The sequence below is a fragment of the Panthera uncia genome, chromosome E3 (genome assembly GCF_023721935.1).
Source record: "Panthera uncia isolate 11264 chromosome E3, Puncia_PCG_1.0, whole genome shotgun sequence".
Classification (NCBI taxonomy): Eukaryota; Metazoa; Chordata; class Mammalia; order Carnivora; family Felidae; genus Panthera; species Panthera uncia.
The window spans coordinates 6,606,305-6,621,881 of record NC_064815.1 but is presented as its reverse complement, the minus strand read 5'-3'; the positions used below and the strand labels follow the sequence as shown (position 1 = coordinate 6,621,881).

The following is a 15,577-nucleotide window of genomic DNA, read 5'->3' as shown; positions in this document are numbered from 1 at the left end:
AAAAAATAACATAAAAAAAAAAAAGAGTCAGACTCTCAACCAACTGAGCCACCCAGGTGCCCCTAGATAATTTCATTTTTTACACTTAGATATCTGATCCATTTGGTATTTATTCTTTTGTACCAAGTGAAGAATGGGTCTGATGCATCCTTTTTCAGCTGTTCCAACCCTGGAAAAGTGTTTAAATGTTCATCTTTGGCCCAGTAGTTTGAGATACCACCTTTATCATACTCTAGATTTCTATTATGCAGTTGGGGCTATTTCTAGACTTTGCATTTCTCAAAGTCCCAGCTGAGTTTTCATTAAATATTTACGTCTCAGAGGCTCCTAGGTTCCAGGATTTACAGTACAGAGGAATTTTTTGGCCCCTTCCCCTTTTGTAGTAGAAAAGCGGGTCCTTATTGTTTTTTAACACTTTTTGAATTTTCTGAATGTTCAGAAACCAGCCAAAATTATTTTTGTCTTTAAGAAAACTTTTTGTTTATTTATTTTTGAGAGAGAAAGAGAAAGAGAGTGAGCAGGGGAGGGGCAGAGGGAGAGAGGGAGACACAGAGTCCAAAGCAGGCTCTAGGCTCTGGACTGTTAGCACAGAGCCCGATGCAGGGCCTGAACTCATGAACTGCAAGATTATGACCTGAGCTGAAGTTGGATGCTTAACCTAAGACTGAGTCACCCATGTGCCCCTTTAAGAAAACTTTTAAAAGATATTATCAGGGTTTTTTTTAAGTTCATTTACTTTGGGGTGCCTGGGTGGCTCAGCCAGTTGAGCGTCCAACTTTGACTCAGGTCATGGTCTTGCGGTTCGTGGGTTCGAGCCCCACGTCAGGCTTTGTGCTGACAGCTCAGAGCCTGGAGACCGCTTCGGATTCTGTGTCTCCCTCTCTGCCTCTCCGCCTCCCCTGCTCATGCTCTGTCTCTCTCTGTCTCCCAAAAATAAATAAATGTTTAAAAAAACTTTTTTAAGTTCATTTATTTTAAGAGAGAGAGAGGGAGAGAGCAGGAGCAAGGGAGGGGCAGAGAGAAAGAGAGAGAATCTCAAGTAGGCTCCATGTTGTCAGCACAGAGCCCCACACGGGGTGTGAACTCACAAACCATGAGATCATGACCTGAGCTGAAATCAGGAGTCCGTCACTTAACTGACTGAGCCACCCAGGCGCCCCAAGGTATTATCGGTTTTTAAACCGTAAACTTTAGCATGAATTTTTAATAACCTCCCAAAATATTACCATTGGTATACCCCCTTAATATCCCTTCCATAAAAGAGGTGTTTCAGAAAAGTGCATATAACGTACGTGAAAAAGGGGCCAGCTAGTCTTTCGAGGCCGTGTGCTCTGAGCTCTGTTCTGCCTCGTGTGGCTTCTAAGAACCACCAGGGAAGCAGTTTATTCCTCTCCTTCACGTGAGTGAACGAGTATAAAGTACAGAGCAGCTGTGAGTGCAGGAGTAACATGGAAGAACTGGAATAATCGGCTGGCCAGTGTTGTTTTTGTATGCAGCGTTTTAAGTATTCACTTCCTAGAAAAGGCTTGAATAGGGGTATGTACGCATTTGCTCCCTGCCTTCCCGCCCCCTCCCTGTTCCCAAATGGCCTCCCTCAAGTGGAATGAGTTGATTCTTAAATGTTTCTCATAACTTGGGGGCTCTAATAAAAAAAAGATCTATTTATAAGACCCATTTAGAGGAGACAGGACTCACATCGGCCATGCGGTCTCTGTTTTTATCAAGTTATATTTCAGGGAACATATTTTCTCAAGGAGAAATCAGGACATGTAATTTGATTTAATTCAACATGTCACATCCTATAAAGCTTTAAAAGAGAAGCCAGGTTTAATTATAAATTTGACAAGTCACTGCTTTGGAATAGAAGAGAATTCTGTGAAGGTGGGCTATGCCCTGTAAGTGTATAGAGATGACGAGCAACGTGACAGCTGACACACTCAAGAAGGCCCCTGTTGTCCCGCGTGTCCGTGAGGCAGTCATGAAGGGAACAGGGCTGTCTTCCAATGTGGCGCCACGACGACTCTTATCTTGTTATCTCAGCTCTACTCTCCTGTCCTGCTCTTCTCCTGCCAAACAGAGACCAGGAACTTTCTTTAAAAAATGTTGTCCTTTGAAGCACTCAGAGCAGCTTAGATTCGTACACATAGGGACACAAGCGTAACGTAGAACGTGCTCCTGGATAACCTTGACTTGTCATGGGGAAACCTTTGGATTTCAGTTCGCATTAAGGTCTTTAACTCGTACTTGTAGGTGGCAGCCACCCATGTTGTTGACTGCTAGTGAAGTGGTAATGGACTTAAGAGTATTAAGACACGTTACAGGCTCGTCTTCCTGATAGTCTCCACACCTTTCATGTCGTCCCTCTGTGTGCCTTTCAGTCTTACCTCGACCAGCACGGTAGGAAAGAGAAATCTGAGCCCCAGCCCAGCAGAAGCTGACTTGGAGACCAGAATATCAGGGGAGATTTCTGACACTGAGCTGGAGCAGACAGAGTCCTGTGCAGAATCCCTCTCCGAGGGAAGGAAAAAGGCCAAGAAATTAAAAAGGATGAAGAAGGAGCTTTCGCCAGCAGGTTTGTATAAGGTCTTACTCAAGTTCTGGAGGTGTGTACTCTTTAACGCTCTAGAAACTCATATTTTGGGGGAGAAATGATAGCAGGGCTTCGGTCGGTGGCAAAGCCCGTGTGCAGTAGTCTCCCCTTGTCCACGATTCGCTTCCCGTGGCTTCAGTGACCCGCGGTCCACCAAGGTCCAGAAGCACATGATCCTTGTCAGAAGGTCAGATGTATCGTCCGAAGGTCCACGGTCGCCTAATGCGGTCACGGTGCCTACGTCACTCAGCTCACTTCCATCTCGTCACGAGGGCATCTTATCGTCTCACGTCCTCACAAGAAGGGTGAATAAGCTATTTTATTTTATTTTATTTTATTTTATTTTATTATTTTTTAAAAATTTTTTTAATGTTTATTTTTGAGACAGAGAGAGACAGAGCATGAACAGGGGAGAGTCAGAGAGAGGGAGACACAGAATCCGAAACAGGCTCCAGGCTCTGAGCTGTCAGCACAGAGCCCGACGCGGGGCTCGAACTCACTGACCGTGAGATCGTGACCTGAGCCGAAGTCGGCCGCTCAACCGACTTAGCCACCCAGGCGCCCCTGAATAAGCTATTTTAAGAGAGAGACCACTTCACAGAACTTTCATCATAGTACATTGTTCTAACTGTTCTCATTTGCAATTAGCCATTGTCGATCTCTTCCCGTGCCTCGTTTATAAATTAAACTTTATCCCGCATGTGTATGTGCAGGAAATCACGTGGTACCTAGAGAGGTTTCAGGCTTCCTCTGGGGGGTTTGGAATGTGTCCCCCGCAGATGAGGGGGGCTGCTGTAGTTTTCCATGGGACCAGCTGCTTTTAGGATCCATTTAATTTAATTTGAGGAATCCCTAAAAAGCCCTGTCTCTTGATAGAGGAAGGCTTGGCAGGGGCCTTCTTAGTTAAAGATGGTTAGTCCATTTTGGTAATCCTCTCTCTCTCCTCCACGGTTTAGAGGTTTTGCTGATGTGTGTAAGTAGCCTCAGTATTTTAAATGTGCATTTCAATTTGCACAGAGGCCTACTCCTACACATGTTATTTTCAGCGGCAGAATTTTCACCGTTCCCAGCAAAACGCCAGGCAGCCTGGATTTCTCTCATAAGCAGAATTACATAAGGAGCAGAGGAAACCGGAGGCCAACCCATGTTGAGAGCCTAGTATGTGCTAGGTGCTGTGGCAGGAGCACCAGGCCTGCCCGAAGCCGAATGCCACATTCTCTCCACCACCCGGATGCTGTGGGGGGGCGTTTTCGTGACCTAACCTAGCCTTCCGTGCACAGACCCTCTATGGCCCTGGACCGTGAGGTGAGGGACGGGCTTGCTGTCAGCGGGGCCAGTTCCCTGCCCGGGAGATCCAGCCATCACCTACTGGGTCCACCAGCTGTCACAGGGGCGACAGTTATGGCCTCTGCTGACCCTTGCTTGCTAAGGGTCCAGCCTGGCATCTCATGCCCGGCAGAAGTGCTTGGCTCTAGTGTTCTGAGGTAGTCACCATGGTCCATTTTACAGTTCAGAGAATAGAGGACTTAAAGTTTAACATGACTTGCCCAAGGTCACGGAGCCCTTAAGTCTGCCCTGCAGGAAACCCAGGGCTTACAAGCACAGTTGCATATTTTCTGCTCCAGATGGGAGGGCGGGAGGGCCGCTGACCGAGCCCCCGGGGTTCCCCCTCTGTCTCGGATCACCGCGGTCTCTGGGCAGCAGAACCTACAGTCAAACCAAAGGAAAGTGGTAAAGCCCTGGAACTTGGTTCATACGCAAGCTAAAGAGTTCATCATGTTTCAAATCACTTCCTTCTTTTACATGTGGCCTGATCTGACCACAGAGAGTTTTCTGAATCTCCTTGATAATAATGAAATCAAAGAAGCAGCAGAAATGTTGCATATGTTTTTATACATTATGCTGAGGTTTAACTTCAACTAAAAACTGAACTCCTGTTTGAAGCCCAGATTGTTTATTTTTTAAAATGTTTTTTAACATTTATTTTTTGAGAGACAGAGCGTGAGCGGGGGAGGGGCAGAGAGAGAGGGAGTCACAGATTCCGAAGCAGGCTCCAGGCTCTGAGCTGTCAGCATGGAGCCGGACGCGGGGCTCGAACTCATGACCTGAGCCAGAGTCAGGTGCCCAACCGACTGAGCCACCCAGGTGCCCCATCAGATTGTTTATTTTAGCTGCCTCCTTGAATCCCGGGTTCTCCTTGACTTGCCACCCTTCCCTTCCCTAAATTGAGCTTTGGAGAAGTTTTTAATCTGTACCATACTTCGTCCTCGCCTGTGATACCTTCTTACCACTGGCACATTGTCCTTGCTCAGCGAATGTTCATATTAAATGTTGGCATGACTTTCAGAGATCACGAGCAGCATGCCGTGGGGCAGGGTCCCCTCTTGTATTCTTTTCCTTCTGACCTCATTCTCTTCTGAATTTTCAGCTTATCTGTTACTTCTCAGGGACAGGATGACAGGTGGTCTCCCCCCCTTCTGTCTCAGCATAATCTTAAAGGTATTAACATTAGAATACCTAACAATAGACCACATGAATAGATTAGCTCCTTTTTATAACTTTGATCTTGGGAAGTGAAAACTTTCTACAAGCTATTTGGGGTCTCGAATGTGTAATGCCGTCATTAAAATAGGTTTTTATTCTCCTCCCATTGACAGTAAATCTGTCACTGCCTCAAAATTGGGGCTAAAAAAGAAAAAAAATGATAAATTTTGTACTTCTTCACCAGTCCCACTAAAAGAGAAAAACATCTTGACAGCTTTTAATTGAACCAGAGACCTGGAGATAATTGGGCTTTCTGGAGCAGCATTCACTGAGTGAGACCTTCCAGCAGCGCAAAGCTGGGAGTTTAACGGGTCATTCTTAGCTGCTTTGTGGTTAAGCATTTAGTGCTAATGTTGTCAGCAGGATGTGGGTCGGGATATCAGGCTCTGAACCTGTGGAGTCAACCGACTTCGGTGACTTTCACGAGGTCCTGTATCGAGGGAGAATACAAAAGTCTTGACCCCACGAAGGGTCTGTGTTAAGCTCTGAAGGGTTCAGAGGATTCCAGGAGCTGTGAAGGTTGGGGTGTGTGCGGCTACCAGGTCGGACACTTTGGTGCAGCCTGGGGAGGTCTGTCTTGTCCAGGCAGCTCCCAGCTCTCCTCCTGGCGAGAGTGTCTTGACAGGACCTCAGGTGATTCACGGAGGTGTGTTGGGTGCCCAGCACTGTCAGCAAAGGCACAAAGAGTGTAAAAGAAAGTGTTTCATCTGTTAGGGAGCTTGCTATTTTCCAAGGAGGAAGTTGCAAAAAGTAGGACCATAGAATATTGTCTATAGTAGCAGTCCTGGGACAATTGGTGTTCAGTAAATCCCACACAAAATTGTCTTCTGTCTCAGTTATACATTTTAATATCTAAGATACACAGGAGTTCACTAGACCCCTTTCCAGCTAACAAAATGACTTAAATTGCAAAAGGAATGACTGTTTATTTATCACGTACCAAGCATTGTGCCAGGAGCATCCTTTACTGTCTGTTCCGTATAAGAAGCTTAAAAAGTATAGGTGTCATTATTTCCGATTTCTAGAGAGGAAACAGGCTCAAAGAATTACAAACTTGCAAAGCAAAATATAGCTGGAATTGGGGGCCGTGGGGAGGGCTCACACATTGGACCACTCTGCAGTATGTGAAATCTACCCAAACTTTTTAGTTATTTTGAGAGAGAGAGCGAGAAGGAGAGAGAGAGAGAGAGAATGAGCATGAGCAGGGGGAAGGGCAGAGAAGGAGAATCCCAAGCAGGCTCCACACTGTCAGTGCAGGGCCTGACACAGGCCTTGAACTCACGAACCGTGAGAGCATGACCTGAGCCAAAATCAAGAGTTGGATGCTTTACCGGCTTAGCCACCCGGGCGCCCCAAAATCTTACACATAATGTAGGTCCCTCCTTTCGGATTTTTAATGATTAGCGTAGATTGGTAGTGTTATCTACTTTTCCTTGGGAGAATTCCAGGTACATCCTCCATTGGCACATAAAGGAACCCAGTTCCGCGTGTCGTCTATGCTGGAATAAAGTATCCCTGGGAAATGTTCTCCGGGCAGTGCTTAATGGATGCGTTTCCACAGCACACTTGTTCTCGAGGATAAGTGAATAGTGTCCCCCACTGTCCTGATGCTGACAAGACTGGCCATCCTCAAAATACTGATGGACCAGTACCCAGGGGTTCTCTCGGGTCCTGTGAGCGCACGGAGGAGTGCCCAGAGACACTCTCCCTGGTAATCCTTTTCATCATATGATAGGCCGCTACAAGTCTATGTTTATTTTTTTAAATTATTTTTAACGTTTTATTTATTTTTGAGAGAGAGAGAGAGAAAGAGACAGAGTGTGAACGTGGGAGGAGCAGAGACAGAGGGAGACCTAGAATCTGAAGCAAGCTCCAGGCTCTGGGCTCTCAGAACAGAGCCCCACTCGGGTCTTGAACTCACGAGCTGTGAGATCATGACCTGAGCCGAAGTCGGATGCTCAACCGACTGAGCCACCCAGACACCCCATTTCCTCCTTACATTTAAAACACAACACATTAGACCTTTAAATGTTTACCAAGAACCAGCAGTTTCACTGGGGTCTTGACTAATCTGTTGAACCTTTCATGCTTAGACCCATACGGTTACAGCATGGAAAATGGAGGATCTACTTAGATGTCACTCAGTCTGCCTTTGCTGAGCACTCAGTCCAGGCTCAGGAGGTCCAGCCAAGGAGCTTTTTAATTCCTCAATGAAAATGTGGTTGACGGCCTCCGTGTGACCCATGAGGTGTGTGCTGCTCAGTCCCCATTCCTCATGGCAGCCCGCCAGGGCTCCCCGTAAGCCACCCGGGAACCCTGCCTTCTCGGGGGTGGGAAACCGCCCCCTCACCAGGCACTTTGGAACGTTTCCCGGTTAAAAATGTTTGTGTAACACCCCAAAGGATCTTTCTGTATACAGAATTCCACTCTGCAGAAAATGATATGATGGCACTTTTCCAGGGTACCATGTCGTTTTTTAGATTCTGTTCTGGATTCACCTGAGGGAAGAAATCTCTTACCTCTCAGAATTTCTCCCTGTCAGCTCCGTCAGGAGAAAGGTACACAAGCACCAACAGTCACCTGCTGTGTTGACCGCTTTTCATTTTCTGTTGTGGTCTTGTTAATAAAAATCGTGTGCTCACTACGAAAATCTGTAAAATGAAGAAAAACGGAAAGAAAATGAAGCCCCGTGGTTGCCTGATACTCTGTTCATAAGTGCTTTTAGTCTGCCTGGGATTTTTATATGTAGTTGGCATCATGCTTCTTAGGCAATTTAGTATCCAGTGTTTTTCCCCATTTAAAAACCTCTCAGTCAAATCATTTTAATTATTAGCATATTTTATTTTTACATTTTTTGGCTTTTTTTTTTTTTTTTTTTTTTGAGAGAGAGAGGCACACACAGGGGAGGGGTAGAGGGAGAGGGGGAATCTTAAGCAGTCTTCAGCGTGGAGCTTGACATGGGGCTTGATCTCACAACCATGAGATCATGACCTGAGCTGAAATCAAGAGTCGGACGCTTAACTGATTGAGCTACCGGGGCGCCCCAGTTTTTTTTTTAGCTTTCTTTTTAAATGTTAATTTATTTATTTTGAGAGAGAGTGTGTGTGTTTGAGCGCACAAGCAGGGGAGGGGCAGAGAGTGAGGGAGAGAGAGAGCATCCCAGTCAGACCCCACACTGTCAGCACAGAGCCTGACATGAGTTTGATCTCATGAACCTTGAGTTCATGACCTGAGCCAAAATCAAGAGTGGGACACTCAACTGACTGGGCCACTCGGGTGCCCCAGTTTTGTTGGATCTTGAAGCAACATTCCTAAGGGTCAGCTTTATTAAGATACAATTTATGAATAAACTGAGGGTTGATGGGGGGGGGGGAGGGAGGGGAAAGTGGGTGATGGGCATTGAGGAGGGCACCTGTTGGGATGAGTACTGGGTGTTGTATGGAAACCAATTTGACAATAAATTTCATATTAAAAAAAAAAGATACAATTTATGTACAGTAAGTCCTCACTTCTAGGTGCACAATTTGAGGAATTTTAACACATGTGTACAGCCATCATTGTGATCAAGAGAGAGAATGGTTTTATCATTCCGGAAGATTCCCTCACGCCTCCATCCCTCCTCCCACCCCTAGATCCTGGCCCTGATCTGCTTCTTTCTCAACCAAATGCATTTGAGATACATTCATGCTATTACATCTACCAGTGGTTCCTTACTCCTTGCCGCTGAGTAGTGTTCTTTTTATGGACGTATCCCTGCCAATCCATTTTGCCAGTTGGCGTGTAGGTTGTTACCACTTTTAAGCAAGTAAAAAAAATGCTGTAACCATTTGCGAACAGGTTTTTGTTTGAACTAAGTTTTCATTTCTTTTGGGTAAATACCTAAGAGTGGAATTGCTGGGTCAGGTAGTAAGTGCAGTGTTTTACTTTATAAGACACTGGCATGGCCTTTTCCAAAGTGGCTGCACCATCGTGCATTCCCGCTGTCAGCGTGTGAGGGCTCCAGTGGCTCTGCACGGTCACCAGTATTGGGATTGTCCTTTGTAGCCCATTTTAGTGGGTCTGTAGTGGTATCTCGTTATGGCTTTGACCTGAATTTCCTCTAATGACTAATGATGCTACGCATGTCTCTGTGCGGTTATTTACCATCCAGATCTCTTCTTGGGTGGAATGTCTTTTCAGATCTTTTGCCCATTTTTTCATGGGGTTGTTTGTTTTCTTCTCATTGAGTTTTGAGAGTTCTTTGTATATTCTGGATCCAAGTCCTCTTGGGTTTTGCTCATTCTTCCAGACTCTGCTTTTCTTTTCATCTTCTTAATGTTATCTTCCAAATAATAGTTTTCAGTTTTACTGAAGTCCATTGTATCATGTCTGTTTCCTTGCATTATGCTTTTGGTGTCACAACTAAGAAGTCTTTGCCTGACTCTACATTACAAGGATTTTCTCCTGTGTTTTCTTCTAGAGGTTTTATGGTTTTAGGTTTTATATTTAGATGTACAACCCATTTTGAGTTAATTTTCGTGTATGATGCAGGGTATGCATTGAGATCCATTCTAGCAGGAGGCAGATGTCCTGAAATACTCATTTAAAACGAATCGTTCCAGAGTAATTCTCTGAGCTTTAGTAAAACAGGCCTGTGAAAATGAGCTCCCCGGAACACTGACCCCGGCTCCTTATCCACTAGCTTTGAGACTCATCCCTCAGTCTACAGTGCTCCCTTTCCAGAAAGTGCTGGAAAGAACACCATCAGTGACCTCCAGCCCCCTCTGGTCTAGGTCTCCTTCAGATGGTTCTTAAAGTTCTGGTTCCTCTGGACACATCATTGTTGCTCACCAGCTGTACGTTTTAGGCAGTGGAAACTAGGCCCTTCTTGACTGGAGGCTGTTGGCTTCCTGGGCAACGACCATGTTCAGTGTTGGGCCACCTTACTGATAAGAAGAAGGGACCTGACATGCATTAAACATGTTCATGTGTCAGGAACTCTGCCGTATCACAGCAGGCCAGTGTGGCATGAAAGTAGTCTTCAGTCCCGCTGATAGGTGAGGCTGTGAGAGTTGTTCAGAGCCATACAGCTAGTCACATGGCCAACCCAGGCTGGCCTCATCCAGAGCTCCCGCTAATTCCATTCCTCCTCACCAGCTCTTGGGCGAGTCACTTCCTGTGTGTCTGCCGGCCTGCAGCCACGCCCACACCCAGTCCCAGCCAGCCAGCAGCAGGTGCTCTTGTAAGGATGACTTATGCTTTCAGCCATTTAGCTGTTTTATTTGTTTTCCTCACAGCTAGTTTTAATTTACTTCAGTCCCCCACATTGGGCAGTGTGGCTCTTGCCTTTAAAATGGCTCATTGGTGGGGTGCCTGGGTGGCTCAGTCGGTTGGGCGTCCAACTTCGGCTCAGGTCATGATCTCACGGTTCGTGAGTTCAAGCCCCAAATCGGGCTCTGTGCTCACAGCTCAGATCCTGGAGCCCATTTCGGATTCTGTGTCTCCCTGTCTCTCTGCCCCTCCCTGACTCATGCTCTGTCTGTCTCTCAAAGAATTAAACATTAAAAAAAATTAAAAAGAAATCTTTAAAATGGCTCTTTGGCTGCTGTAATATTTCTTTTGGTATGTGAATCATACAAATGCCCTCATCGATGTATCTTTTCCCCCTTCCAGTTAGGCATTGTATAAATGCATGATTGAGAAGGTCAGGCTGGCCAGGTCTCATCACAGCCCATCTGCAGTGTTTCCTTGTTCTGGGGAGGGGAGCCTCTCTGCGTTTCCTTCTCTGATCAACCTGGATCCCCAGAACATCTCCTGTCCCTTATCACTGCTCACCGGAGGGGCCTCACGGTCTTTACTGTGAGTTTCCCTGCCAGCCCTGCCTGAACCCCGGGGCCACCCCGCTGGTCTGTCCCACTTTCCATCGCAGACGCGCTCTTCCCTGACTTGATTCCCCTTCTCTCAGACCCAGGCACGCCTGGTCCAGGCCCAGCCCAGCTGTGCCGCTGCTGTTCCAGGGAGTGTCCTGAGTGGAGAAGAGCCTCCAGCTGCCTGGTGAAACTGTTCGGAACTGGAGAGGACCTTCAGGGCTTAGCCAGTGTTGCCAGACTCTGAAAAGGCTGCTTTTTTGGGTCTCTCTGAACCCCCATAGGTCAGCTTCTCTCCTCTGCAAAGCTGCCAGCCCCTCGGGTTTCTCATTTGGGTGCCGGTATGGCCCAGCACAGAGGAGCCTGGTGTCCTGGGACGCGACAGGGCTCTGCATGCCATGGGAGGAGCCAGTCCCATCTCAGCTGCTCTCTGGCAGTGAGACTGGTCATCTTACTTAGCCTCTCTGAGCCTGCTCTTACATCTGTAAAATGGGGATATTGGTACCACCATGCTGGGCTTTTATGAAGATTAAATGAACGGAGGGGTGCCTGGCTGGCTCAGTAGAGCATGTGACTCTTGAACTTGGGGCCGTGAGATACAGCCCCATGTTGGGTGTAAACCTTGCTTAAAAAAAAAAAAAAGGAGGGGCACCTGGGTGGCTTAGTCTGTTGGGCAGCTGACTTCAGCTCAGGTCATGATCTCACAGTTCAGGAGTTCAAGCCCCACATTGGGCGTATTGCTGCCAGCACAGAGCTCACTTCAGATCCTTCCTCTCCCTCTCTTTTTCTGCCCCTCCCCTGCTTACAAACCTCTCTCTCTCTCTCAAAATAAATAAGCGTTAAAAAAAAGGATTAAATGAACCGAGTGCCCAGTGTGGTGGCAAAGAATACAGTACATGCTCCCCGAGAGGTATGTGAGCGTCCTTGCTTTAACCCCCGTGAAGTTAACAGAGGCGTCCGTCCAGGGTGGCGCGTCCCTAATCCTACGTGCGAAGTTTCTGTGGGGTCGCCGCCGTCTGCTGGGCACTGCCCTCCGTGGGCAGGGCCTGTCTGTGAACCATCTCTGCCCAGCCCAGCCCCGTCTGCCTCGGCCTTTGCGGCTGGCAGTGGGCGCTGTGCTCCCAGCCGGTCGCTTGGTCCCCCAGGTGCTGTCCCTCTTCTTGTTCACCTTGTTTTGTCCTTCCCCCTGCAGGAGGCCTCCCGGGCAGCCCTGCCAAGCTCTTCGAGGTTCCCGACACGTGGTAACCGAGACCCGAAGGAAAACAAATCGCTGGTGCCGTGGCTGAGGAGGACCCAGCTGGCACATTCAGAAGCCATACTGTATTTAATTTCATGAAATGTGGTATGGGAGGGGTTTGAAGCCAAGTCTGTGTCCTGGCAGAAACCCAGTTTCTTTTATTTGTGTGGCTGTGTTTCTTTTCTTCCTTTTTAATGTAAACTGTCTGCTGACACTCAGCACGGTTGTAGGCCGTCTTGAATGTGCACATTATTAACCAGTTGATGATTTGTTGCTCACGTGAAACCCCTTTTCCAGTGTCGTGAATTTTAGCGCGTTTAAGAACCTACCTGGTGGGGATCGTCGGCTGTGAAATAAACGAAGAGCCGACATTTTTGGGCACCGGGATCGTGAGTTTTGGGGTTGAAGTCTTTACTGCTTCGAGAGGTTTCTTTTCGTGTTCCCGTGCGCAGATTTGGGGGCCTCCGCAGCACGCGGTTACAGTCTCCCCCGTGGAGAGACCCCTCGCGTCTGCCCACTTCCCGCCATAGCTGCCTGAAAATACTAAGCACTCCAGCTTGTTTTTCCAGTAGGAAAATGTCTAACGCCGTCCACCCATAAAGACGCTTACCATATGCCTTGGCCTTTGGGGCATTTTTATTTAGAGTCCTTCTTCCTAACTTGTGAGTTTCTCAAGGCGAACTGGACGAGTACAAAAAGTTCACTTCTGTTTTTACACGTAGTGCTGTGTTCCCTTTTCCGTACCTTAGCCTGCTCGCCGTCTCGGTTCTGGAGCGTGTCCGGGGGTAAGGTGGCATGTGTGTGTACACGTGCGTGTGTGTGTGCGTGTGTGTGTGAAATCACAGATTACAACGTGTACCAGCCCTCTCTCTGTTGAAACAGATCACAGCAGCGACAGGATTTCATGGATCTACTTCCGTAGGTCTGTTTCATGTAGATCATTGTTAGATATTTAACATTTTTTTTGTATCATGGAAAATAAAAATGAAAAATGTATTTCCAAGAGATGAAAATTAAAGAAATTTTCCTAGGATTCTGGTTTTCTCCTGTTTCTTTTTGGTAAGCGAATGATGTATTTGATCTTTACATAGATGTATTTCTCTCTAAAGATCACCCCTAAAAAGCTCTGGTAAGTCAGGAAGCCTGGTGTTCGTGGATTTTTTTTTTTTTTTAACCTCCAACTCCTTATACTTGCGTTAACGAGTCAGATGCCCGTTGCTGGAGCCGAGCCCCGTGGAGAATGGCTGTGTAGGAGGGTCCGGGTGTCCTGCGTGGCAGGTGGAACCCTCTGCCATCAGTGGTGCTGTGTGAATTCGGATCAGTGAGACACTCTCCCCAGTTGAGAGCCTCTTAGCGCTTCCCCTCCCTCCCCCACCCCGCCTTACCCAAGAGTTTGTGCGGAGTTACAAACCCAAACTTGTCTGGGAGGAGCTCCTACCCCTTCTAGAGCTTCGTCCCTGCTCACAGCCCAGCGGGGTGGTGCACAGGGAGGTGCAGATAAAGGCTGATGTCTACAGGAGGCTTACAGGGCACTGCCAGGGCTGTGCCGGGTCTCAGAAACTGACAGGTAGGAACAGGTAGTGCCCGATACTTGCTAACGTAGTAAACAAGAGGGAAAACCAACCACAGACTGTGATTGACGCACGTCGGAGAAGTACGTGTGGCCTGAGGAACTCACTTGCGTGGCACCCTGAGCCCGGTTCTCCCTGCTCAGAAAGCTTTACACACACACACACACACACACACACACACACACACACGGCTGCTCCGGCTCCAGAGGAGGGCTCGGGGAGGGGGCGTGCTGGAAGGGGCCTGTGCTCTGGAGCCTTCTAGAGCTGGACTTGCACCCCAGCTCCAGCCGTGGGTTCTCGGACACATTGCCCTCTCCCCGCCTCGGTTTCCTCAGTGATAAAATCAGGGCGATAAACCTGCCTCGCAGGGTGGTTGCCAGGACTAAAGGAAATCTCGTAAAAGGCCCAGCATACACAAGTGCGCGGTAAATGGCAGATTTGAAGATGACGCTTTTGATTTGAGACCCTGTGTCGTCGTCTGTCAACTGGAGCTGAGTCACCGGGGATTTGGCTCAGGATTAAATACATGGCGGAGCCCTCATCCGTGCTCAAACCCCTATTTTCTTCCCAACTGGACCCCGTCACGTGGAACACTTGTCCTGGGTTGGCCCTCAACCCACTCCACACACACATACAGGCTTTCTCGATGTCTCTTGGGGCATCAGACCCTAGGGTGGTGCTCTGGCTTTCGATGCGGAGGCCCAGGGCCATATGATGATAATGGATCTGTGTTTCTGGCTTTGGTTAACGTGTGGAGCCAAAGCCGCAGGTGGGTGTGGAAGTGGGGACCTCCGTTTTTCCCTGCAGATAGTTCTGTGGTCCTTTGATTTCAGAGCTGGGGTGGAGACTGAATGCTGCGCTCTTGTCCTTTTCTATAGTTTTGAATTCATTCAGTACCTTCCCCCCCCCCCCCCCCCCCCCCCCCCCCCCCGCCCCGCCACATTCTGTTGTCAAAAATTTCAAACATGCAGAGAAGTTGAAAGAATTATTCAGTGAACACCCATTTACTCATGTACCTCCTAGATGGTACAGCTACTATTTTGCTATCTTTGCATTATTACATAACCAGCTATCCCTTCTTCCATCGGTTCATCCTAGTTTTTGTCGTTGTTGTTTATTTTGAGAGAGAGAGAGAGCAAGGGAGGGGCAAAGAAGGGAGGGAGAGAGATAGAGACAGAGAGAGAGAATCCCAAGCAGTCTCCATGCCATCCGCACAGAGCCCCACACAGGGCTCAAACTCAAAAACCGTGAGATCATGACCTGAGCCAAAGTCGGTCGCCCAACTGACTGAGCCACCCAGGTGCCCCTGAAATGCTCACATCTTAAGTGTACCAATTAAGAAGTTCTAGCAAATGCAACCATAACTACCAAGATACAGACATCCCCATCACCCCCAGAATATTCTTTTCTGCCTCTTCCCAGTCAACCCCAACACCGCTGCCACCCCCCAGAGGCACCCACCAGCCTGCTTTTTTTTCCACTACAGGTTAGTTTGACCTTTTCTGGAACTTCATGGGAATAGAATCATGAAGGGTGTGCTCTCCAGTGAGGCCTCTTTCAGCATGATGTTTTTGAGTCTCATTCATGCCATTGCTTGTGTCAGGAGTTCCTTTTTTGTGGCCAAGTCTGTTTTTTAGAGAATTTTTTCAATATTTATTGTTGAGAAAGAGAGAACAAAGGAGGAGCAGAGAGAGAGAGGGGGACACAGAATCTGAAGCAAGCTCCAGGCTCCTAGCTGTCAGCACAGAGCCCAATGTGGGGCTCGAACTCCTGAACCGCGAGATCATGA

The 15,577-nt window shown here is 47.8% G+C and overlaps 1 protein-coding gene across 1 annotated transcript in view; it reads left to right on the top strand.

The window, feature by feature from the left end:
• Positions 1-13,250, top strand: part of PARN (poly(A)-specific ribonuclease) — a 164,368-nt gene extending 151,118 nt beyond the window's left edge. The window contains exons 23-24 of the mRNA XM_049638278.1: positions 2,379-2,572; positions 12,173-13,250. Coding sequence (XP_049494235.1) covers positions 2,379-2,572; positions 12,173-12,225 — 247 coding nt within the window. The 3' untranslated portion in view covers positions 12,226-13,250. The remainder of the gene's footprint in view (positions 1-2,378; positions 2,573-12,172) is intronic.
• The last annotated feature ends 2,327 nt before the right edge of the window (positions 13,251-15,577 follow it).